Genomic DNA, 26,339 nt, shown 5'->3' on the forward strand with positions numbered 1-26,339 from the left:
TAACTTGGTCAAAACTGGGTATGTCAACACGAGAAGTTTACTTCACCATTGACTAATTAGCTATGCAGTAAATGTCTGTCTACACATGTGCCCATAAGAGTGCGCACAACTAAAATTCCATAGTGGGGCTACTATTGTAAGATACAAATACACACAGCTTCTGTATAGTGTATAGAGAAACTTGCTAAAATTTAGTCAAATATTGAGCAAGGTAAAACATGATTCAAGTCATGCATATTGGTGCTTCCAGTCCTAATCCATGTACAAATTTTCATGTCTTGAAATAAGTTTGTTTGCTATTAGGTGTCACCTTTTCCTCTAGTAGCAGTCCATAGGGGTTACACATTTGAGCACGTAGAAGAACTATAAAGTATTCATTGTAGGGAAAACTAAACAAGACCCTGCTTTAAAAGTATTGAATACTAGTTGTTGCTATGTTGGCAAAGAATTGTTAAAGTGGCAAAGGAGTCTACAATTTAAATGCCCTACTTTGGGGAAAATTGCAGCATGTGCATGGGCTAAAAAACAGGAGTTTAAAACAGCATAGAAGAATGTTAACCAGGCTGCCTCTGAAAGGCAGGGAGACCTGTAGCAACAGCTGGTCCAAGGGTTGTCCTAAGCTACCATAATATCAGTAATTCTAAGTTTTCTGGGGGTTTTCCACCATAAAACGAAACCTGATCTGATAATTTTTAAGTCTTGAGTATCTTACTGGAGAGTTTAAAGACGACCATTACTAAAACTCTAATATGCGTTTCTAGAATATTTTTACTTGATATTTCAATTCATTAAAACTTGTACTGTAACTTAGAATTATTTTAAAGTTTTAGAGAAAATGCATAGAGTTTCAAGGGGTCCGAGTTGGTTATTAATATACAATGTCTGTTAACGTTCCAGCCACAATGGAACAATAATGATATCTTTTAAGTACAGTCAATTCTAGGTGATCCATTAGACTTCTGAAGCTATAAAAGGAAGACGACCATATTCAAACAAACTACAAAGTTGAACAATAATTGAATAGAGACAAACTAACGAAGTGTATTAATACTCCCACACCACAGGTATGGACAAGAGAGCATTTATTTTGTACCTTAATAAAGTAGTTTCTTTTTTGAAGGCAAGTACTAATATTAATTTAAGAAATGTTGGACATAGCACTGAATGACAACAACAAAAAAGCTTTAAATGCATTTTCATCCCTCCCCTGTCCTACAGCCACCCCCACAAAAAGTTGCACACAAAATAAAAGACTAGATTTGTAAAGAATATTTAGTTGGCTAGCTCCCATAAAAAAAAAAAAAAAAAAAAGCCCAGAATGTAAGATATCCAAGTGAAGAGGAGGCAGTTGAGGATTTGGAGGAATGAAGGACTTTTTACCTTAAGTCCTTGACATGGGGCAGGACTTTACCATGTCTCAGCAGCTCCATGGTACCTCTATATCCAGAATTCTCCTGTGGAAATCACCCTGCTTTATATGGGGTAAGCTTTACTCTTAGAAGTCACAGAGGTTGCAATTGGAAGAAATGTTTGGAACAGCTGTGTTAAGTGCTTAGGAGTGAAGATTTATTAAACAGGAATGAATATCAAGCACAGTATTAACAAAAGCTTTATACATGAAAGTTCTGTAAAATTACTCTTAGTAGTGATCCAAGTCAGGGACTAAAAAGATTAAAAGCTATGCAGTGGTGATGTGGATTAAATAAGTGCAAGGATGAGATCAAAGTTATTTGTCATCTAAGCTTCAATATTTACTCATGGCTCTAGGGTTGCACGCAATATACCTCCTCCTCTGCTACAATTAAAAATATATAACACAAAAGAGGCTGTCAGAACATAGAGGAGAATATTTCCAATATTATTCTAATTGTTGATCTATTATTCAGGTTAGAAAAGGGACCCACATTAAAACAGAACCCCTACCTTTAGCAGGTTGAGATTTAGATCCTGTCCTATGGCTTAGACCTAGCTCCAGTTTAGAGACATCCTAAACAGAAAAACTGACCTCCATGCAGCCTTAACTATGAAATCAAGTTTCAATTAAGAACTAACCTGGATCTACTTCAATTAAACCATCTAAAGAAGAGGTTATCAAGTGTGGCCTGTGGCCCAGTAGTAGTTTTTTCCCCCCTTGAAATGTTATTGGGGTCTCCCCAAAGTGAAGCCCACAGGTCCATTTGATGTGACCTGCCACCCATAACTACCCCTTTGAAATAGCCCTTTGAGGCAAAAAACTTCGGGAAACCCTGATCTTTTGCTGTCTGCAAATCAAAGTACTGCAAATCTTTACTACGTGGGTCTCTATTATAACAGCTGCTATCCACAAACGATCAACAATACAACTCCCCTTCTCTTTAATTTTGCTCTAGTCCTCAAAATCCTTGGCTTCAAAATTGACTGGGTTATCTTTCTTCATAAGCACATGGACATTTCAAGATCCAGGCACTGTAGCTCCTCTCTAACATACCTGTATATTGCTGCTATTGTATGTGCAAATTGTTATAATACATATCTTAAAATGCTTGGCTCTCAACATGGTATACTGTACAAGGACCTTTAATACAAAAAATTTAGATAAATCTGTAACATTCAAGATGTAATTAAGCATGAGGTAAAAAGGTTTATTCAAACACAATGTCTAACTAAAAATCTCATACTAAAATCCCCAGCTTTCTGAAATAAGTTTCATCACACTGAGTTTAGCAACTTTAATTTTTTTTCCATTAAATGTGCAAATTCTGCCATACTGAAGTAGTAAACCTCAAATAGTTCATTCACAACAGCAGCTTGAACATAACCACATTGTTTCCAGTCATGGTGGGTCTTTTGGCTAATGTTTGTAAAATGACTTGGACATAAAAAAGCCTAACTCATGGATATTCACAAGTGAATTATGCTTCACAGCATTGTAAAAAAGTTACATTCATCAATGTGGTAGCACAGTGAGTACTGTTGACAGGAGACCCCAGCTGAAGATCATCTGCCAAAGTGCAAGGGGAAGGTCAAGCGCATGGTTTTTTAAGTTTCCATGACAGACTGTTACTGCCACAAGGCTCTCCTGGTTTCTGCCAGAGAATTCATAAAGTGGCATGCCTCTTCAAGAAGTACTGTGGTAGGAGCAAGAGAATTTAGTTAAGTCCAAGTTTTGAAGAAAAATTTAAAAATGCTGGATGTGCATTTGATAAAAAAAAGTACCAAACCTTTTATAGTGGCACCAGTATTTTCTTCTGTGGGAGAAGAAACTAAGAATCATTTGTATGGGATATTTTCTTCCACAGTAAAGTTTTTAAGTTGTTTAGTATTAAAGAATGCTCCATCTCCATCTGGTTTGCTGTGACTTTAAGGGCAATGCATGAATACAGTTGTTTCTCTAATTCTTCGTGGATATCTGAAGGAGCACCACGAAGCAGGTAGTCTTTTAGTAGCTGGCATACTTTTGCCAGATTAGGCTGAATTACTTCTGTGGTACATTTCATTTTACTTCGGTCACAAAGAGTTCTACAGTCCGTACCATAAACACAGTCCAAGTCAGACTCACAGTGACGATCTTTAATCAACTCCTTCAAATTAATTTCTGGCACAATTTTTCTCATATCCACCATTTTCAAGTCATATTTATCATTATAACCCAAGTTTTTGGCACTTGTATCACACATAAGAAAATTCCCATAAGGACCATGGAAAATATCTTCCACAAATTCTAAAAGCCCTATTGCTATTTTAGCTTTTCTAGGCCATGATGGAGTAAACCACTGGTCCATGCTTCTTCTGAAACCAGAGGGAATGAAAAATTCTATGATCCATGGAAGGCTTATTCCATAGAGGGAGGTATATTCAACTCTTTCCATCACATACAGATCCCCACAAAATCCCATCAGTTTGGGGGTGTGTTCTTTATCCTGAAGGATCACCATTAGTAGAAACTCATTTAGCTGTAAAAGTGCCCATGCTGACTTTGCTTCTGGCAGTGAAACTCTACCATCTTTATTTCCATCAGCGACGGACAGGATGAGATTAACCAGTTCAGAAAGATTTCCTTGTTCTCCCAATTTAGCCTAGAAATAACAAAAATATATACATTTCAGATGCATTTTCCTATTAAAACCTATTAAATATATGACCAGTAAATCAATTCAGATATTCAGTTAAATATTGTCTTAAGCAAGGGACTAAACAGCACTGTCTATGGTTATGCTCTGGTTTTCAGTTTCAGTATTTTTTTTTGTTTTTGGGTGGGGAGAGGGACTGAATGCTGAAGACAAACCAAGGTATCTTGAAATCTGAACACGCTGAAAAGAAAGGAACATTAGCCCTTCCACTGTATTACTTACTGTGCACCTAAAATAAGTACAAATTGCAACATATCCTGTAATAAAGATATTTGATATTTTATGATCATCTCCCCACCTCACCCTCTGGAACAAGCAACAATCTGGAGTTCTTAAACTGTTATAGCAAAAGTTTCATAACTAGACCTGTTTTACCAGGATTTCTGATGAACCTTGCAACTGTTTAAAGGGATTACAAATGTTTGATACAATCTTTTACAATAGTTTCTTTATCCTGGAGGATCCTTTACAATAGTTTCTAGCAAGGTATAAACAGATACTGAAACTTATTTGGTACTAAACCTATACTAGGAAGTGTATTTATTCTCTCATTCTGCATAAAAAAAACCCTTTCATTTAACTGCTTTCGTAAACCATAACTGCTTGAACAGAGGTGCCTTGCCTTTATTAGGATCAGAACTGTACTATGTATGACTTTGATTAGGGCAGTTAAGTAATTAGAGGCTCTGTCCATGCTCAAAATTTTCTGAAGTTTTCCTACTGCAGATTCTACTGCTCCACCAGTATTAATTACAGGAAATTACAACATTTGTCTAGATTGGATATTGGTGTTCTGTTCACCACACTACAAGACAAAACTATACAAGACACCCATAGCTTTTTGCCTTTAAATCAGTACAGACAGATACTCATACAACGCCTGACCTCACTCAGCAGCAGGGGCAGATCCAAAAGGGGTGCAGTGATTCAGCAGCACTCCCGTTTTGGACTGGACCATGCTACTGGAGCTTCTGAGGACTATTAAAGTCCCTAAAACAGAAAAAAGCTCCCTCCCCTCCATGCTCAGAGGCATGTCCCCTCCTCCAGTAACTGCTACCTTCCCCACTATCCCAGGGCAGAGCTGCTCCAACTGGGCTGCATGGGGGCTAGACTTACCTGAGACAGCTACAACACAGCTTCCCCCACTTGCTCTTGGAGGGAGTCAGCAGTTTCGGGGAATCTATACCCTCCACACTGCTGCTGCTACTGTTCCCAGCTGAGCCCAGCACCCACACAGCCCAGCTCAAGCTAGTACAAGCAACTCTGAAGCTTCTCCCACCCCTCCTAGGACAGCATGGAAAGCAAGCAGCAGTGACTGGAGGAGGAGAGGACAGAAACAGAAGGGAGGACCCACCTCTGAGCACAAAAACAAAGCCCTTTTCTATAGACTACATATGGGAATAGAAATAATTTTTAGTATGGCAACTCTGCTTTCTGTGTAGTACAGAAAAATATTTAAGTCTCCTTCATTACACTTGTTAAAGAAACTGATGCTGGCTAAAGTTCTAGGGAAGTGATTCTCAACTTGGGTGTCACCCTGGGGTGCCTTCAGATCCATTCAAAGATGCTACAGGCTGTCAAGCAATGTTTGCACTGTTATTAACAAGATTAACAAGTTAAACCCTGCATCCATAGCATTAAAAACATTCTGACCTGCTGTGGTCCGAGCTCTTTGCAACGTGAGAATTGCTCTCTTATTTTTCTGTAATTAAAAATGTGAGTGAGAACTAAATAGCTGCCATTTTCTAGGGGAGCTTTGAGTCTAAAAAGGTAGAGAAGCACTGTTCTAGTATAACTATATTTAAAATATTGTTCCTATTCCAATATGAACAGGTCTTCTGGGATCCCCCACCAGTATTATAAATGCCACATGAAACCTGGCTAAAACATAGCTCAAAATTGTAGCACAAGCCTACCTTTTAAAGCTCCAAAAGATTAAAAATTTAAAACATGGGAAGGTGACACTCCTGCTTCCATTTAGATAAATCACTTTTCTTTTAGTTACCTCATGACTTTCTAAGACAAGCATCAGAGGCTAAAATTTCTCTCTTATAGGATCACGTCAGTAGCCAACCATTGAAGCCCATAACAAAATTGAGGTTTTTCCCCCCAGTCACAGAATGCAGTTGATTCTTGAAGTGAATATACTTTAATTTGCATCTGCGTTTGGATAATACATTTTCATGACTGTACTATTTAGCATTTTATTTCTGTTCATATACTGTTACAAAACTACAGAGTTGTTGGAATCGAAACAAAAAGAAGGAAAGAATCAGGGAAAAAAGCATGAGTTTGGTGAGAACCAGCTTCTGTAATTATTTTCTTTAGTAGTACACTTACTTTAAAAAGACCATATACCATTTCTTTGAATTTCTGAACAGTAGTTCCTCTCGTTGGTTTATCAAACAGAACTATTTCCTTTCTTGGTTCCAGTTCAGTTCCGAGATCAAGGTGAGCAGCTTCTTCCATCTGGCATTTTATGACACCTTGCAGAATACCCCACATTCCTAAATACATCTAGAGGAAAAAAAAGAGGCAACATGATTAAAAAATTATAGATTTTCCTCTAAACTCCTCCTCTGCTTCACAATTGCTTAAAAAGTAAGGTATATACATCCTTTAAAGCAGAGTGCAGGATTTGCTCATGGAAGTGTACTGACAGCTGTTGGACAGGCAGTGACAATTTCACATCCAATAATAGACTTTAAAAGTTAGAGAGATCACTATATTGAAAATCATAAAGAACAAAGGCTTCATCATCTCTGGAAGCATACTTCATACATAGGAATCCACAAGTCTTCCATTCAGGATAAGGCATACACTTCGCTTTGGCTTGAGGGAGCATCCAAAGAGAGAAGAAGCATGTTATATTTAAAAGCAACCAACTGGCCCAGATTTTGGGGGACAGCATCCTCAAAGAGTCTCTAAAATTGAACATTTTTTCTTTCCAAAACTTGAAATATCTATTCTGAATTGACCAACCTCCCTCCTCCTTGAATGTTTGCATGATGTTAGCCCTGTCTCCAGACAGTGAGAAACCTGATGCTGCCTGGCGCTGAACCAAAACTGAAGCAGTATATAGCTGTGGTCACTTGCCTGGGCACGGCACCATATGGGAGTTTTCTTTCTCTGCAGAGCTATTTAGCCCAGGTGCAGCATCACATTAAGGCAGCTACACCATTCAGAACCAGAAGTAGTGTAGAACATTTGTTGTTCCAGGATCCTATGAAACCTCTGGGACTGTGTCCCAGATTTTGTTCCCCAAATGTTGATTACTTTACCTGTACTAAAACATAAGCATTACATCAAAACCTTTAATATATCTTGTGTCAGTTATTTTGGAAGTGATTGTATTGTAGGGCCTAGTTGCTCAGACAGAGACCACAGCAATCAGTTTTACTGGGTGCATCTACACATTCATTAATGTGCAGTAGTTACTGCGCATTCAGTTTAGTACTTGCTTAACGAAGTACTAAATTGCAGCAACTGCAGTTGCTCCACAGTAGTGCCAGTGCATAGTTCTTTAGTGACACTTACTGTGCAGTACCCTAATACTACTGCACAGTAGCATATTACCATGGTTTCTGCCAGGCACACTATTGTGCAGTGTTCTTAGGCTACTGTGCATTAAGCATCTCATGTAGACATGCCCACTATGGTTTAAAGTTTTAGCATCTGATTTGTAAAATAAAGAGAAGGGGCACATGCATGTGTTTATATGTGCTGACATGTATATACACACATGCACAGAATGTTAGAGAACACACAATTTTATAGTATGAAACAGCAAAAACAAGTACACAAGGAAATGCCAAAATATACACACTCTCAGACGGTAAGATCTATTATAGGAATCAACAACATACTTTTACGACACAACCCTAGTAACCAAAGCATTCTTGTTTTTGGTATCTACTGACCCATTTTACTGACACTTCCCTTTCCCTCCCCAAAATTCATAATAGATTTTTCCAGACTCAAATGTAGAAGATTTAAAAACACCTAGAGGTATTTAAGTTACGAGTGTTACCCTTCACCTTTAATAGTAACTGACAACTGAATTAAATAAAAACTCAAAAAGAATCAGAGATTACTATCCTGAACTGACTGGCAGATCAGAATTCACTCTTGTGCAATAGAACTGTACAAGTGCTGCATCTTAGAATCCTTAGTTTAAAATACCAACATTTGAAATGTTTTTGCTCACTGAGATATTTCAACTTTGACTTATTGTTTAACAGATATCTGATATATTACAACAAGGCCTGCCTAAAAACTACAACCCAACCCCCACCCCAAACAAACTAGCTAACAAATAATATAACTAGCTCAGATGAATAATGGCATACCTGATTATTGGGTTTTGTTGATAAACATTTTCCAAAATACAGAGTTTCTTTAGCACAAAGACTGCTGCATGCTGATCCATCAATAACTCCAGTCTTATACTTATCACACTGAAACAAATAAGTGAAACATTGTGTAGAACAAAAAGAAGGGACAATAAATTTATTTCAGTCTGTGTCTGTCCACATGCTTCCAGGCTCTGAAACTGTCTGTAAGTAAATTATCTGCAAGTAAACTGAATTATTTTTATTGCATATAGTTGATTTAATAAACAACACTTTAATAAAATTACTTGTGTAACTACTGAATGATTCAAACAAATCACAGGATGATAAAAAGCTGAAGAACAAGCAATAGAAGTATACTTACTATTATTTTCTTACAGTCATGCCCTCTGCATAGCTCTGTGTAAGTGGAGTACTGAACATATATAATCCAGCTGCCAACAAATACTACCAACCAGGAGATGAAGAGATATTTCATCCGCATGTATGAGAAGCGAGCCTAAGGATGAAAAATAAAAATTAAATGTAATTCATCCAGCCATAATATTGTCAGCTTCCACTGTCCTAACATGATTTGCCATTTAGGTTTTATAAACAATCCCACCAATTTTTTAATGGTATGTAAAAAGTAGGGCGGGGGCACCTTAGAATAACTGGTTCAGAGAAGCATGAACTAGGAAAAATCCAAGATGTTACCGTGTCCCGTCTTTTGCCTGATTTCTGACTAACATGTCTAGCAAAAAAAACCTGGTGCTGTATTGCAACTGGGGAGGGGGTGGGGAGGATGAGGGCAGGAATAGAAATGAAAACAGCAAGGCCATATAGAGGGAAGTTGAGCTGAGAACCAGTTTAATAGAAATTTTGTAGTTTCACATTTTTCCTCTTATAAAAACCACTTCTTGCTGATTTAGGACTTCAAAATGACTGGCATAACAGCTTCAACAAAGCAGGAACTTGACTGAAGATAGAACCTTACACAGATTTAAAAATTATCATCTAATAGTATGTTTGCAGAGGGGCTAATGTAGGAGGGAATAGTTTACTTTGTGTTGATGTCTCCCTCATCCTTGAAAATGCACAAGATAGCTATACTATTGGAAGTTTCCCTTGTACCATTTTCGCCTAAAAGGGTCTGCTAGATTGCCATATTTAATTTGACTGCTTCAACCCCATTCACTCGTAAGAGACACATGGGGGAGCACAGGGGCCACATGCCCCCTGCCAGATTTCTGTGCCAATGGTGGGGCTGCAGCTTGGCTTGGAGCCGGGGCCTGACAGCAGTGAAGGTAGCAGTGGCAATGCAATTTCTGCACTGATGGCAGGGCATAAGCCTGAAGCTCAGCCAAACCCAGCAGCAAGGGGGTGGCAGCAGCACAGAGTTGTGCCCCCTTGCTGTCAACACTTACACATCATCTATGCACTCACTACATATTATCCTGTAAGCCTATTGCTAGCTTTTTCTTTTTAATTCAGTTAGTTTGGAGGGTTTGATGTTTGTGGGGAAGAGATGGTTTCTGTGATGTGTGGGGCTTTTTGGAGGGTGGGGGAGGGAGAAGAATGGGAGGAAGCAGGATGGTGCCGATATGGCCATTTTCTTTCTACTGACAAATCTGGAGTACTAGATCCAGGAACAGACAGGATTTGCCAGGGGGTGGGGGGAAGAACAGGGGAAAGAAAGAGAAAACAAAGAAGCAAAGACCAGTCTTAGCAATAGGAAAGCTAGATATAAAGTTTATTCTTTCCAGCCCTGTAGAATCTCTTCTTTATATGGTAAAATACATGACTTGAGAACCATGTAGAAAGAAGCAATACTGGACAGGCAAAAGCAGAAATTAGAGTTAGTAAAGGGAAAACGGACATAAAAGGTTCTGTGACTGAAGATTCTAACTTTGAAGCAGAACCAAAACAGCTGTTCATTTCAAATTTCATCTGAAACCAATGAATAACTATGGTTCCAAAAGAGAGATCTGTAGCAGAGTTGCTGTAAATTAAAGCATCTTCAAAATTAAAAGCCAACCAAAGAGAATAAGAGATGCTTAAAATTAAAAAATTTAGTTGAGGATGTTCCAATCTAATAAGGAATAAGATTACAAAAAAGTTCAAAATGAATGCTTAGATTTTTAGAAAAACGCATACCCCCAAAACCCTCTGCACTTCTTTTAAAAGTACTTTATCTTCCATAATTAGATTCACAAACATGTTACCCCTTATTTCATGTACTTTCTAATTAATGGTTTATTTTTATAGCTCAAATATTTTGCTAGGTACTTACAAACAAGTATAAAATAGTTTTTGTTTTGTTTTTTTTTAAACCCATCTGCTTCGCAGAAAACAACAAAGAGATTAGGAAATTTGTCCCAGGACTCAAAGGAACTTTGAGACAAAGTCAGAATCTAAATCAACAGTTCAAGTCTACTGCTTGAATTGCAATACTATCTATCTGTCTCACTTTCACTGTCAAAATATTAAATATATTTTTAAATTGGTCTCATTATATAGTCCATTTAGACTTATTTTGAGTCTCTCAGGGGAAAAAATGAATTCTACTTTACTCAGCTCACAAATTCCATAGCTTCAATGAAAAGCAAGCAGTAGAACTCTTGGCATAAAAAAGTGACCTTCTTTTGGGTGGGGGAGGGGAATAAACTTGCACTTGCACTTCTGAGCCCAGGTAGGTTATGTTGTAAAGAAATATGGCTTATCAATACGGCTAAAGAGGCCATATGAAGAAAAAAAAGTTCAGACTTCTTTAATAACATTAATAGCAATGCTAACATATATACAAACATTTGAAATATTGCACTTTGCAAACATCTTAGTCCTCTGCTTTTGCTCTTGAATGGTTAGTTTTACAAATCAAATTACTTCAACAAGATGCTCACTCAGGAAACATGCATCATTCAGCAGCAGAATCATTCAGTACCCTTGACATGCTTTTGGATTGTTGGAGAGAGAAAAATGAGTGCCTTTTCCATGAAGCAGTTCATTTGCCAAGAGAAAACACAAGACCAAAGAAAAAAAAAACAACACCAACACAAACCCCCACAAAAGCTCTAGTTTTAAAGCAACAGCTATTTAAAGGATTTTTTCTTTCTTCAAATATTAGCTTCTCTAACATTTCATGCAAATGGCTAAATGCTGTGGTTTAGAAATGGGAGAATTTGAAGTTATGATGCTTGGGAAGAATACTGTAAAGTAATGAAGCTAGGATAAATGTGGCACTGACTTGAGAAGGGGTGCAGGGGCAGAAAAACAACAGCTACAACTGCAGCCACACAGCCATGCTGGCATCACAGCAGCATAGGCAATGCATAGGGGGAAATAGTGGGGGGCATGTGCCCCATCTGAGATTGGCCTCTGCTGACCAGAGAGTGGGGGGCGATGGCCAGTGCCCCCCCTGAGAATGTGGGAGCACTAAGAAAAGCACCAGCAGCACTTCCGGGTTTGCTGCCAGCACTTTTGCTGGCGGTGGCAATTAGCTTCTGGGGATCCCACCCTTCCAATCTGGTGGGGGTTCCCCAGGATCAGGAGGCACCAGTCACCCATGCACTGCCACTGCCTGGAGCCCTACTATGCCTCTGGGAAAATATTAAAATATTTAAAAAACCCAGTGCCAAAGAGATGAGGTGGGGAGGGGACAACCTGGACTGCCCATACTGTGCAAGCAGCCAAGGGGGTGCACTGGGCAGCCCACATGATGTTGGGGAGCCAACGGTGCCTGCCTGTGTGGCATGCAGCCCCTGGGTTTGTGGCCCCCAGATGCCTGGAAATTGGGACAGCCCTAATTTACCATAATACTATACATCTTAAATTTAATATACTTGAGAAGAACATGGACTAAAGAAACACATAATAATTCAGGTAGCCTAGAACAACGGCAATGTGTGAGGCACCTCTTATTTATAATCAGTTGTTTGGGGAAGGCTGAAAAATGTTTAGAAAGAAGTGATTCTAGATCAGACCAATGGTCTGCCAAATTCGTTAGTCAAATCATTGACAGTACTAGATACTTCAAAGGCAAGTGCAAAAAACTCATAAAGGATTTTTTATCTCAACGATTTTTAGATTCTAGAATCTAAAATAACAATCACTACATCATGAAGATTATGGTTCAGATCATATATTTTGCCTGAACTAAAAAAATCTATTTAATTCCAAGGTCCCTATAAAAGCTCAACACACACTATTCCAAGTAAACTCTTGCTCAGTCTGATGGAAAAAGATCTATACATGAACTACCTGTAGAAAGGAGACTGAAGTGCCTCTTACCATTAAAGAAGGTGGTCCCTCCAAATCAAGGTTGAGGTCAGTGATGGGCCAGTGTAAGAAAGCTCACACTTGGCTGCCTGCATCATACCTGACCTGTGAATAAACAGAGGATTTCAGTTTCCAGGGCAGCCAGTTCACTACCTTTCTAACACACATTAGAACTGATGACAAATCGAATGGGTGAGTGAACTACTAGTTTTTAACTAAATTATTTTAGTTTTTTAATCATATGATTAGGGGGCCTAGCATTCCTAAGGAAAAAAAGTTGGGGTTTTAAGCCAGACTTGCATTTTTGTTATGATTTTAACATCTGCACCTTCAGTGTAGCAAGGCATTGCTAAAGACATTTGAGTCTTTACACTTGAGTCTTGACACTTGAGGAAAGGGAAACTCAGTGGAACAAATTAGTGGCTGCCATTATGTTGGTACAATTATCCATTTTTGGATCTTTGTGTTGTCTCAACCCAAAGGTAAAATTATTTTGTGAAGTCCAAACGAAAAAGGTGACCAATATTTTTAGTATGTAGGAGTGTAGTAAAATAATATTTCTTTGTAACGGAAAAACTTTGATTATAAATAATATAATACAACAACATGCAAAAACCAGCCAAAATAGCTGTGGAATAAAAGGTGAAATGTGATATGAAAACATGTAGATATTATAAGAGTTATCTTCACTTGTTCCAGACATTACTGAAAGTAATACTAGTGGATTATTATTTCATGACATAAAACTATGGAATTAAGTATTATGCCATCACCCAATGTAAAGGCCCTTATTATGTTATAAAGTACTTGGTAATACAAGCTTAAGATTCCATTAAAAAGTTTTTTTGGATTGTTTTTAAAACTACAGGCACTTTAGAATGATATATTCTAATATAATGCTATCCTCCTGCGTTGCTACAGGCTAGGCGAATTTAGAATTCAGATAAACTATAGCATGAATCAACACAAGACAAAAGCAAGTCACAGCAGGAATATAACATCATTACAGAAACTTGAGTGCCAAACATCTCTGAATGACAGGGTGAATCTTTGGGTGGTTCAAGTGAAATATCAGTTCTTTATTTTAATACATTACTGACTTCAACTGTTTAAGAACTACTGCCTCCAAGTTCACCTTAAAAGAGCTCCTTATTTATATGCACAGGTTAAAAAAATGCTCTTACAAAATGCTCTCTTTTAAAACAACAAGCACCGGAAGCTCAAAAATCTGATATTTGGGATTTAACACTTAAAAGAAAGAGAATCGCTATTAAAATATTCCTAAGGATACTGCACCCGGGTCCCTCGTTATGCAAATTCATTTTGTGCAAATTCGCTTATATGCGATGACCTTGTTTATACCAGAAATTCACTTTGTGGGAGAAAAATCCAATTTTATGCAAGTCAGCTGGCAATGAGCTCCTTGCAGGCTGGCAGAGTTCCAGCCTGCAGGGAGCTGGGAGGTAGCCAAAGGCAGTGAGACAGGGGGCACCACGTGCATATACAGCACATACATGTGGCCCCAAGTAGCCTTGAGGGCAGATTTGGCAGGCAAGTGTGGGGTAAGAGGAGGACAGAGGCCCCTGTAGGGAGGGAACTAGACAGGCCTGGGCCTGCTGTCCAGCTGGGGGGTGCTGTTACAGTGCATTAAGTTAGTATCTGTCATTACAGGTACTAAACTTAACATGCTGTAATTATGGCGCATTAGCGCATAGACATGCCCACTGTTTAGCATGAAGACCAGCTGAAGCACTAATGCACTATCATTCAAGATCCACTCCAAGTTTTAGTGCACTTGAACCATGGCTTTATTAATTTTTATTTATATAAACAAAGCTTTCAAATTAGAAGCCATGGATGCATAACATTCTTCTAAGCAAACTCAGGAAACAAGATCTAGATGAAACCATGGTGGCAGGGGCTGCCCAACTGATTCAGAGGTGGTAAAGTGGAATGAAGCCACACTCGGACGGAGTAACTATCAGCTATATGCCGTGGGGGGGGGAAAGAGGGAAGAAGAGTCATTTTCTGGGTCAGACTATAGGTCCATCTTGCCCAGTATCCCGTGTCACACAGAGGTAGATTGGATGCTGAAAGGGAGAGCAAACTGTATATAACCAGGAGTTTTTTCCACTGTTCCTTTCTCACTTGTAGCCTCCAGCATTTAAGGTCTAGGAAGTTCCAATTCAGAGGCCGTGCCCCTCACTCCTGTGCTCAATAGCTACCGATGTCCCTTTCCTCCAATAAATCTGTCAAATCCCTTTTTTGAATCTGACTAAACTGTCAGCTTCCACAATATCTGGTGCAATAAGCTCCATATTTGCACAGTGTGAGGGGAAAAAAAAAAAAACACCCCCAAAACACTTTGTTAGCTTTAAACTCACAGCCTACTAGTTTCATTTTGTGACCCCTAGTTCTTGTACTGAGAGACAATAATACCAATTTACTTGCTATTCACCATTTAGTATTTTGTAAACCCTTGTGCCTCCCCTGAAGCAGCTCTTTTCTAAACTGACCAGGCCTGGCACTATTAGTCTTTCCTCATATGGAAGCCCCATCATACCACTAATCATCCTTGTTGCCCTTCTCTGTACCTTCTCTAGTTCCTCTATATCCTTTTTGAGGTGTAGGGGCCAGAACTGGACACAGTATTCAAGGTGTGGACACACCATGAATTTATAGGAGGAGCAGTTTTGTCAACAGTTCCTTTCTTAATAATCCCTAACATTTTGTTTGCCTTTTTGATAGCTGCTTAGCACTGAGCTGATGATTTTTAACCAACCATCCACAATGACTCCCAGATCTCTTTTCTGTGTGGTAACAGCTAAATAGTCTTGATTAGCAGGAGAAATACTTCAAAGTCAATTAGACAAATTAAGTGCACAAATACAAAATATGAAATAGCCAGCTAAGCAGCCATACATGCAACATTTTTCTGCTGCAGTATGGGAGACCACAAACTAAACTGAACCAAACAACGCTGCTGTATCTCATTCTAAATAAATTTAAAAGAGTGTTACCTTAATTATTCCTCTCAGTCTCAGCTGTGTCCAGTTTGGGGTACTGCAGTTTAAGAAATGTACACACAAACTGGAGAGAGCCCAAACAAGTGCAACCATAATTTAAAGATATAGAAAACATGACCTTTGAAGAAAGGCTGAAGAAACTAAGATTTTCTACAGTCCTAGTCAAATTCCATGCAGTTAGCAGATTCACTCTTCTTAAACCAACCCAGACAAATGCTTATGTAGGCAGGCAAGTTTCTCTGGGTAGAGTGAGGATGTATTTTATTAGACTGAATAGTTGGAAAAAAGTTCTCAGCAAGCTTTTGGGTGCAGCCACCCTTTGTCTAGCGTAAGGAACTTCCACTGTTCTGAGACTCCAAGGAATGAGAGAAGCTAGAAGTGTGGTAGGATGTCAGTGAAAATGTGAATAGGTAGCACTGTTGAGGTTAGCTTCTATTTTTTTTTGGCATGTTGTGAAGTTTCCATTGCAAACAGCAAAATTCAATATCTTCCATGTTGCTAGGTTTTTGGTTGTAGCCCTGTTGATCTATGTAGGCAGCTTGTTCCACTCTCTTGCTGTTCCTACTATTAGGAAATTCCATTTTTAAAGCTAAAATCTACTTTCTTGTTGTGATTTTTTTCAAATGCTTATTATTTGACCAAACTTGGATAGATTCTTTAAAGCAAAGACACATGCCTCACACAGGCTAGACCTCTTACAAATTTCAAGCCTTGCTCTAAATGTAGTGGTGCCAAAGCTTTACAAAAGAAAAAGAAGAAGAGGCTCCAGGAGCCTTTTCTTTAACCATGGGTAAAAAACAATGCATATTTTTCTTCCCTTAAGTTTGGAAATAGCCCCCAAAAATTAATTTTGGCTACATTTTTCCAAAAACAATTCAGTCAGAGATGGATATTTGGAACAGAATATTCCAACACAAATGGTCAACTCTGATAAGTTATACCTGAAAATAGGATCTTATAGTAAAAGATGTCATGTATTCTTAATAAGCAAACCCAGGCTTACCTCTCCCTCTATGCTTTTGCCCAGTGGTTCTGCTCCAGGTCATGGGTTCTGAAAGCCTGAAGTATGTAGCCCTAAGGCAGTCCAGGAGGCATGCAGTAAGGGTCCTTTTGGAGCCATGTTTTAGATAAGTTGGCCAAACTTTTGGCCAAAGGTACTTCAAACAAAATATTTCATCACCTCCTACAATGAATGTGTGAAAGAATTAGGACCACACCCAATCCTTAATCAGTTTTATAGCCAAAGTTTTCAAACTTGCTCATCTCAAGTTGGCTACCTAAATAAAACCAGCCTGAATTCTGAATATGTTGTGTACCCACATCTCCTACAGATTTAAGTGAGAGCTCAACACTTTAAAACTCAGACTACTACTTTAAGTGCCTCAGTGTGAACTTGAGTGCCTAAAATTAAGCACTTAAGTTTTGCTATTTTCACCACACCTTCTTTGCATAGAAACAATACCACGGAAGGCTCTGCAGTGCAATTTCAGTAGGATCCACAACACCAAATTCTTAGACTATCTTCCTATATGATTCCTCATTTATCTCCTTTGGCTTAATTTTTCTGTAACTAGCTAGAGCAAACAAAGAATGACCTTGTTTTCCTGAACTTGAAATTCTGAGAAGACAGGAGGGAACACGAGGCAACTTGAATTCAGTTTCCTAAGATTTTTCCCATTAAATTCCCCTACCTCCTCCTCACACACTCCTCCCAGAAAGCATTCCACATTTTCTTTTAAAATTAAAAAAGAGTGTAAGAACCTAATTTTCTGCTTTATTAACATCACACCCCCCTGCAAAAAAAGAGATAAACATACATGCACCCACAGCAGAAGGAGACTACAGGAAAATGCCTTCCTTTCCCAATTTCTCTTCCAGATGTCTGCCAAGGTTGGACTCAAATGGACACTTGCTAGGTCAGAGAAAACAGCTACTGCATATCCTCCTGAACTACCCAGACCTGCAAGAACTGGCAAGCTAGAAAAACCTTCTAGATGATGGGGGACAGAGTTGCCAACTATGCTGGCTATGGGACAACATGCACCACTTGTGGCCAGTCCAAGGCACATGCTGTATGTGGTACCCAGACCAAACTGGCCCTGTGCGCCACTTTTGGTTCCTGTGCATTGGCTCAGGCCCCGCACAACACCTGCAGGCAGTCCAGGGTACATGTAGCATATGGGGTTTGTACCAGACTGATCCTGCACACTAGATCTAGTGCAAATGACCAGTCTGTGGGTCTGATCCATACTGGCCCCAAACCCAGCATATTGGGCCAGTCCAGTGCAGGCACTCCACACAGTGCACATGCTAGACTTGCCTTGTGCAGCCCACACCCCAGACTGGGTCCGTGAACTACATACAGCATGTGCACTGACCTCAGTCCCTGTGCTGTTTGCAGTCCACTTCAGGTGGGCTCCATACACTGCGTTCAGTGGATAGGGCCAATCCATGACCCACAGGCAGCACTGTGGGCTGGATGACAGGGCTCCAGGGGCTAGATCTTTGACGTTCCTGCTTTAGGTACAAGGGAGATGGAAAACTTCTCTGTTCTACTGCTTAAAACTCTTTCCTTGAATTTAAGAGTTAATCTTCTGCAACCAGATTGATTACCCTACTTTTGATGCAAAATCCTTGTACAATTTTGTGATACCTATTTGGGGAAAAAATTGACTAAGCATGATTCTCACATTCTTTTAATTAAACAATTCTGAAAACTGCCTTCCTAAAACCTATTCTATTTATTAGTGCAATTACTGCAATTCTTTGTTTCACTTTTCTGTGCTTCCCCCACCCAAAACACACAATGTGGGAAAGAGGTTGGCACTAGTGCTTAGAAACAAGAGTAAGTGAAGGCTAACAAACACTGTGAAGAAAACCACTGTGCCTTACCTTTTAAATAAAATGTATATTCTGGTAGGCAGATGCAGGTTTGTTATATTTTATAATGTCATAGTTATTTTGTTTCTGCTATATGGCTGATCAAGGCAGAATTTATATTAGAAAAATATGATAAATGACGGAAAGAAACCCATAAATTGGGGGGGGGGGAAGAGGGCAGAAAAAACTGATTCAACTGTGGAAATTAGTTACACAAGTAGATTTCTTCTGGACTTCTGTTCAGCGTTTTCTAATACATTCCTACTCAAAATATGATTAGCAGCATGGAAGGGGCAAGAATTTTAAGATGAACCAGAAAAAGAAGAAAGTAACATTTGGGATTAGCAAAATAACTATCTGGTTTTCCTGCTCTGCACACTCTCACCAAGTCCTGTGGACATGATCCAGGGAACAAAGGCATAAAGGAAGAAAGTTATGACACCGAGTATCTACAAAGTCAAACATCTTCCCACCATTCTTCCATTCTACTGAATTATATGTACTGTAGGATAGTTACAGATTCATCCCCTACAATTCAGTTATAGCAAGATTGATTCTGGCAAAGTTCAAGCCTGGATGCATTCCAGAGGACAGATGGTAGCAAATCTAAAGATAGCAAGATGGGCTGTTAGCCAGCTTTTCTGTAACCATACTTGAAGAGTATAAAGTATAGGTTTAAAGTAAAAACCACTCCAATGGTTAATTCCACAAAGCAATTCACCATTATTATATATTCCTCTTTAAATGAGCCACAAAGAACACAAGTCACAGTTTTGTACTATTACAAAGTCACATTTCCTATGCTTCAATACAATTAATATTGTGGCTTAACTACACTGGGAATTCCCTTTTGTTCTGCATTCATTTCTAGTTTAATTGATTTTTAGCAAACAGTACATTCTTTCTGGGTCAACATGAATGTACAGCACTTAGGGCTTCTATATAGAAGGAAGAACCTCCGATGACATATGTAGTGAATGTATCCAGGGTATCATCATGGTATACTCACTTGTCTTCAACAGTCACCAAATTTGACAACAGAATAAAGATGGACATTGTGCCATGTTATTTCAACAGTAAGATAAAAAACAAATGCATAATTATAAACAGACAAAGGACTGCAAGAACTATGGTAGTGTTGTGGTGATGTTGTAGCTGTGATAGTCCAGGAAAAGAGCAAGAAGGAACCACTTGTGTGGGTGGTATCTTTTATTGGATAAATTGTAGAATTACAAGGGATACAGACAAACTTTCCTGTACCTCAGGAAGAATACTTGGTACCAGAAAGCTTATCTATAGCCCTCCTAACTATTGTTGGTCCAAAAAGATGACCACTCACAAAAATCTTTGCCCAAGGAACTATGTTGATTCCAACAATAGTAATTTTCTGCTGCCTGTGGCTTGCCTGCTCTCTTGCACTTGAGATCTCTGAAGATGATGCAATAAATACTGTTTCATCCTATATTACCAAAGCCAAATGGACCACAGATTATGTGGCACCCAAATACCTATCTAGGTACAAAGAAACTTCCAATCTTGAGAAACTCTTCTCTACAAATCTGACAACTATAATGATACTACTAGATTGTGAATCTCTTCAGCATCACAATACACTTAATTATAATTACAAGATTTTCAGATATATTACCTGTTCTCAGAGGAATCTTACACCAGTATTGCCTAAATTTTTGGAAGCTAAGCCCTTTTTAGAAGAGCTAAATCAATCACAGATATCCATGCTTAAAGCCTAGTCAAACAAAGTCTCACTGTAACATGAAACCTCTTTTCCACTATCACATGTTTTGAGGTAACAGTTAACTAATTCAAAATGTGACGCATCATTGGAATTTACATTTATACCCATATATGCTTTCAAACCTATTGTTTCAGGTTTTCAACATCCAGCCAGATATTATCTCATCAGGTCTACATACATAGGTCATATTTTTAAGTTCCTTTGCTTCACAACCACAACCAGAGAGTTACTGTTAAATAATGAAATTTGCCCTGCCCCTACAATAACACAATCCCCTAGACTCTTAAGGAACAATCAGGAGGCCTGTCTGCACCTCCTTTTGCTAGTTATATACATGTCTCCAGTATGCTGTATTTATTTGAATCCAAGACAAGGTTTTTTCTCCCCATTCCCCATTCCAGGCTGAATAGGGAAAAAATATTTACTTGTCTTGGATTCAAGTAAATATTGTTTTGATATAGAAGAGTACAAACATACAAAAAGCACAAATATCTAGCCAAAAGGGGCACGGATAGTCCTCCTGATTGTTCCTTGGAGCCTATGGCAGGGGCATCAGATTCATCTGACCCTGTGGGCTAAATGAGTGTTGTGAAGCTGGTCCTTGGGTTAAATCAAGCCTACAAACTCCCTGCCCCCACCCCACCCTGTCCAGGGTGTGTAGAGCCAATGCTACATGTAATATGGGTCACCACTGACCCATGGGCAGTACCAGGGACCAGATGAGTGGGCTCTGTAGGCTAGATCCAGCCCACCAGCTACATCTTTGACAGCCCTGATCTAAGGTAGTAACAGTCAACCTTTTGGTCATGAGTGGCACACAGCCCATTTGTGGGCTGAATTAGGCTCTGGGGCTCAGCACTGCCCCCTCCCACCTCCTTAACACTGGTATTGGGTCCCAGGGACTCAGTACTGCCTCCTTCCCAGCCCTCCACACTTCCAGCAAGCCCTGCATGCAATTGGGTGCCAGATCCAGCACATAAGGGCCAGGTCTTCCCATGAATCTATTCCCATGCCACCAAATTTCTGGATCCATAGGGAAGCCCACAGGCCAGCTGATACAACACCATAGGCTGGACCAGGCCTGCAGACCTGAGGTTGAGTGCCCCTGGTCAAGGGCAGCATTTCTCAACCAGTGGGTTGCAAGAATATCTGAAAGGGTCATGAGTAGGTACCCAGAAAAAAGGCAGCGTTCCAGCTTGCAAGGGGGCTTTGACTCAAGGGTGAGGGGCACCAGCAGGACTCAGGGGGACAGGGAACTGTGGGTCAGGACAAACCATTGATCTTGGCAAATGAGTCCCAGTACAAAAAAAGGTTGAGAACCACTGGTCTAGGGGATGGTTATTATTTTCATAGTTTCACAGTTTCATAGTTAGTAGGGTCGGAAGGAACCCGAGCAGATCATCAAGTCTGACCCCCTGCCTTGGCAGGAAAAAGTACTAGGGTCAAATGACCCCAGCAAGGTGTTCGTCTAGCCTTGTCTTAAAGACCCCCAGAGTAGGAGCCAGCACCACTTCTCTTGGAAGTTGGTTCCAGATCCTAGCCGCCCAGACAGTGAAGTAGCGCCTCCTGATATCTAGTCTGAATCTACCCTCTGCCAGCTTGTGACCATTATTTCTAGTCACTCCTGGTAGTGCTAGGGGGAACAGGGACTCCCCCCCCAACGCCTGCTGGTCCCCTCTGACTAGTTTGTAACAGGCCACTAGATCCCCCCTCAGCCTTCTCTTGTGGAAGCTGAACAGGTTCAGGTCCCATAGCCTCTCCTCACAGGGCCTGCCCTGCTTCCCCCTGATCATGCGAGTGGCCCTCCTCTGGACCCTCTCCATGTTGTCCACACCCCTCTTGAAGTGCAGCGCCCAGAACTGGATGCAGTACTCCAGCTGCAGCCTGACCAATGTTGCATAGAGGAGGAGGATCACCTCCTCAGACCTGCTTGTGATGCATCTGTGGATGCATGACAAGGTATGGTTGGCCTTCCTGCCTCCCCACACTGCCGGCCCATGTTCATCTTGGCATCAATGATGACTCTAAGATCCTTTTCTGCCCCTGCACTGACAAGAAGAGAGTTCCCCAGCCTGCAGGTCTGCTGCTGGTTCTGCCTCCCCAGGTACATCACCTTGCACTTGTCAGTGTTGAAACCCATCCTGTTCTCATCTGCCCACCCCTGTAACCTGTCTAGGTCCGATTGCAGCCTATTCCTCCCTTCTAGCATCCCCACATTCCACCCCCAGCATCTTGGTGTCGTCAGCAAATTCGAACAGGGTGCTTTTTACCCCCTCGTCCAAGTCACTGATGAAGATGTTGAACAATGCGGGCCTGAGGACTGAGCCCTGGGGAACCGCACTGCCCACATCCTTCCAGGCCAAAAATGACCCATCCACCACGGCTCTCTGGGTGCGGCCCTCCAGCCGGTTAGCGACCCATTTGACTGTGTAGGTGTCAACACCACAGTCCCCCAGTTTTTTAATGAGAATGGGGTGAGAGACAGTGTCAAAGGCCTTCCTGAAGTCCAGAAAGACTATGTCCACTGCTACCCCTGTGTCTAAGGATTTTGTGACCTGGTCATAGAAGGCCACCAGGTTGGTCTGACAGGATCTGGCTCTAATGAACCCGTGCTGGTTGCCCCTAAGCATAATCTCCCCTGCTGGCCCCTCACGGACATGTGCCAGGATAATTCTCTCAAAAAGCTTATCCAGGATCAAGGTAAAACTAACTGGCCTATAGTTTCCTATAGTTTCCTGGGTCCTCCTTCCTCCCTTTTTTGAAGATGGGTGAAACCCCACCCTCTCCCAAACGGGGGCCAGAGTTGCTGCTTTCACCACAAGTGCTTCTTCCTGGCTGGGTGAGGGCCAGAGCTGCCATGTGCTCCACTCTCCAGGCTGAAGCAGGGCCAGAGCTTTGATTGAGGGTAAGTGGCAGCAGCAGAGGGCAGTGGGAAGGGGGAGGCAAGCCATAGGCAGAAGCAAACAGCAGGGATGGGGGAGGATTTAAAACAACCCCCAAGTAATTAGATTTTATACACAGAAAAAAAATAACAAATTTATACATTTTCCAAGTACAGAATCTAGTTAGTGGGCAGGGAAGGCAGTCATGTTAAATTCAGTTATCTTGGATTTAGGTAAATACTTTAGTAAACTTAAATACAGGGAGAAACTAAGAACACAAAACAATGAAACACATTCCTTTTTGAAACCAGGCTCAAAATAGAAAGTATACAGCCGAGTTGCATCTTACATGGGGGTTACGTTCTGAAGTCAGCGTGTAAGGCAAAAATTGTGTACAGTTGAAATTGGCCTTCCTGCTGGGCTTCAACGCCAAGCAGCTGCCGCTGCAGGGCCCAGACAAGGCAGGCACGGCACTGCACAGCCCATGTGTGCAGTGCAACAGCTGCGCCTTCCGCATGCACTCCTCGCCCCTCTCATCCTCCACCGCCTCGTCCCAACAGGGCAGCCAGCTGAGTGTGAGCGAGCTGCCGCCTTCTAGCCATGCCAGCACATGCAGGCAGTACCACGCGACACCGCACTATGCAATGTGCCCCGGCCAGCACCCAGAAGCCAAGCGTGTATAGCTGAATTTGCTTAAGTTAAATATGCACAAGATGCAACTCAGCTGTATAGCACATTAGAAAGCTATAATTGCATCCCTGTGTGAAAGCTGGTCTGTGCTGACCCCAGTCTCAGAGTATACTTCAGAGAAGTCTCTAAACCACTATCCTTAAAAAAAAAGGGGGAAAAAAGGAAAGAAAAATCCTACATACTAGTAATCAGTGTAGGACAGGAAAGCCATACTATGCCACATTCCCAACCCTCTCATATTGGGTTTGGAAGTAGGTGGCTAATGCAGGAGTCCACACAGCTAGGTTTCCACCAGCAGATCACTAAGGGCTCCTATACACATGGCAGGGAGACTTCTTTGACACGCTGTGATTACAGCATGTAGAAGACTCAACTAATCGATCCCAGTGTATCAGTGTCCCCGTGCTGAAAAATGGCAGCAGGGCACTTTAAACTAAAGCTGGTGCAATGAGCTTTAGTTCAAAGTGCCCCGCAACCATTTTTCAGCACGGGGATACTGATAAACGTGATGCTCCAGGCCCTTTAAATTAGCACGGCTCTCCAAGGAGCAGTAAGGTGCAACCCAACCCCACCAGAGCATATTTATAAATGCCCTAAACCACCTCCTCCTCAGCCACTAGACAAACTAGATCTTAGGCTGTGCAGAGTGCTTGAGTCAAAAATGGGTTGAACATAAGAACAAGTTTGGTTTACCAATTGTTTATGAAAGACTCAGTAGCACTTTGCTTCCATAATGTACTTCAAAACAGAGTATTTAGTCACAATATAAAGCTGAACAGGACTCAAGCATTCCCAGACTCATGGATCTTTGAGCTCACATACCACAATTAGCTTCAGACCTTTTATTTTGTTAAAGGCTAATAGACAAAAAAGTTTAGGGATTACCAATTGCTAGACAACAATATAAAACAGGGAGGCTTTCCCTTCCCTTTCTGGTTTTAACTTCTGCCTAACACTCCCATGCAGTGGTGAAAGTCTTTTACTCTCCATGCAAACATAGCTAGACATAGCCACACAGTGGGTTAAATGAGCTATTAACATAAAGTAGATTTAGGATCTTCAGAAGGAAAGGGCTGCACAAATACTGCTCTTCAAGGAAATGGCACTTGAACTGTGAACATGGGTCGTGTGTGTCAACAATAACACCTAACAACAAGGAAAGGCAGCATACTGTAACCTCCTGCCAATTCTATGGACAGGGCAAGTAGGAAAAGTCTCACTCATGACGGCCATATCATGAACCCTCATCAGATCCACAAAACAAAGGCACCCCCAGTCCAATGTGAAAAAAACCTGTAATGGTGAACAACTACTTTGCCATACACCAGACTTGAGAGGTTTTATTTTTTTGGACTCTGTATTATCTCTATCTATTGTTCCAGAGATCACATCCAACTTCTGTCCATTTCAAAACACCAACTTTGCCCAAACTGGTAAACCCAGCTTTTTCCCAGCTGGAGTAGGGCCTGGGGTCTGAAGAGAAGGAGCCAGGGGGCAGGTTGTGGAACAGACCAAGTTCTGTTTGGGACAGAGAAAGGCTTCCTGCTCGGCTGCAGTCTGTAGTGTTCTTCTCACTGGTAGGGGACAGCCTTCGGGTGGAGAAAAAGAGAAAAGAAAAAGACCCTTTTTTGTGAGAGGACTTAGGCCACTGCCGGTCTGGAAAGAAGCGTCACTGTCTCAAGCCTGCAAGCCCCACACCTCGTACGGTCCACTACTAACCGCCCCAGGCCCCCGTGTGGACGGGGCGGCGGGAGCCGGGGACACAAGGAGCGCGGCGGTGGTGTGACGCGCTGGGGCTGCAGCCGGCGCTTTCTTCCGCTCTCCAGCCACGGGCGGAACGGCCGCGGCCGACGCCGACCCGCGCTGCGGGCAGAGCTCGAGGGCCCTCGCAGCCCCGGGGCAGCGCCGCCAGCCCCCGCCAAGAGCCCGCGGAGCCGCTCACTGCTGCCCGCAGCCCCGGGCCGGGACCCCTGGTCGTGGGCCGCGGCCTCCGCGGTCAGGGCCGGGCGCGGCTGGGGGTGCGCGGGCCGGCAGGGCCTACCTGAGCGCTGTGGGGCCGCCGCAGCCAGGCCCCCGCGAAGAGCCGCCTCGCCATGGCAGTCGCGCATCCCCGCAACGGTGGCGGGGAGGGTCGGAGACAGCTTCCCCGCGCGGCGGCCTAGCCCGGCCCGGCCCGGCCCGGCCCGGCCCGAGCCTCCGCGCCCCCCGCGGCTCCCTCAGCCTTAAAGGACAGCCACTTGCTCCCACCGCTGACACTGCCCTGCCGACGCGGAGCCGCCTGCGCCGTCACTCTTAAAGGGGAGGTCTCTACACCGCCTCTTGGCGAGCGAGCGCCCCCCCTCCCCCCCAGCCCGCGCCTGGGTAGGGCGGCAGCCGCAGTGCCGCGC

General features: G+C 41.7%; 1 protein-coding gene across 4 annotated transcripts; it reads right to left on the reverse strand.

Annotated features, from left to right (window-relative positions):
* Nucleotides 1-1,544: 1,544 nt before the first annotated feature.
* On the reverse strand, nt 1,545-26,255 carry DIPK1A (divergent protein kinase domain 1A). 4 transcript variants are annotated; one of them, XM_090047688.1, is made up of 6 exons: nt 25,994-26,253; nt 12,731-12,823; nt 8,826-8,960; nt 8,459-8,566; nt 6,450-6,626; nt 1,545-4,055 (listed from the first exon to the last, which is right to left on the reverse strand). In XM_090047688.1, the coding sequence occupies exons 2-6, from the start codon at nt 12,731-12,733 to the stop codon at nt 3,243-3,245; spliced, it is 1,236 nt and encodes a 411-aa protein (XP_089903814.1). In that variant the 5' UTR covers nt 12,734-12,823; nt 25,994-26,253; the 3' UTR covers nt 1,545-3,242. The 4 variants fall into 4 exon arrangements, with proteins under 4 accessions (XP_089903814.1, XP_089903813.1, XP_089903812.1 ...); XM_090047687.1 differs by lacking the exon at nt 25,994-26,253 and adding an exon at nt 16,748-20,791; XM_090047686.1 differs by lacking the exon at nt 12,731-12,823.
* Between the last annotated feature and the right edge of the window lie 84 nt (nt 26,256-26,339).

The sequence above is a fragment of the Crocodylus siamensis genome, chromosome 5, assembly GCF_052110815.1.
Source record: "Crocodylus siamensis isolate JL-2025a chromosome 5, ASM5211081v1, whole genome shotgun sequence".
Taxonomy (NCBI): Eukaryota; Metazoa; Chordata; order Crocodylia; family Crocodylidae; genus Crocodylus; species Crocodylus siamensis.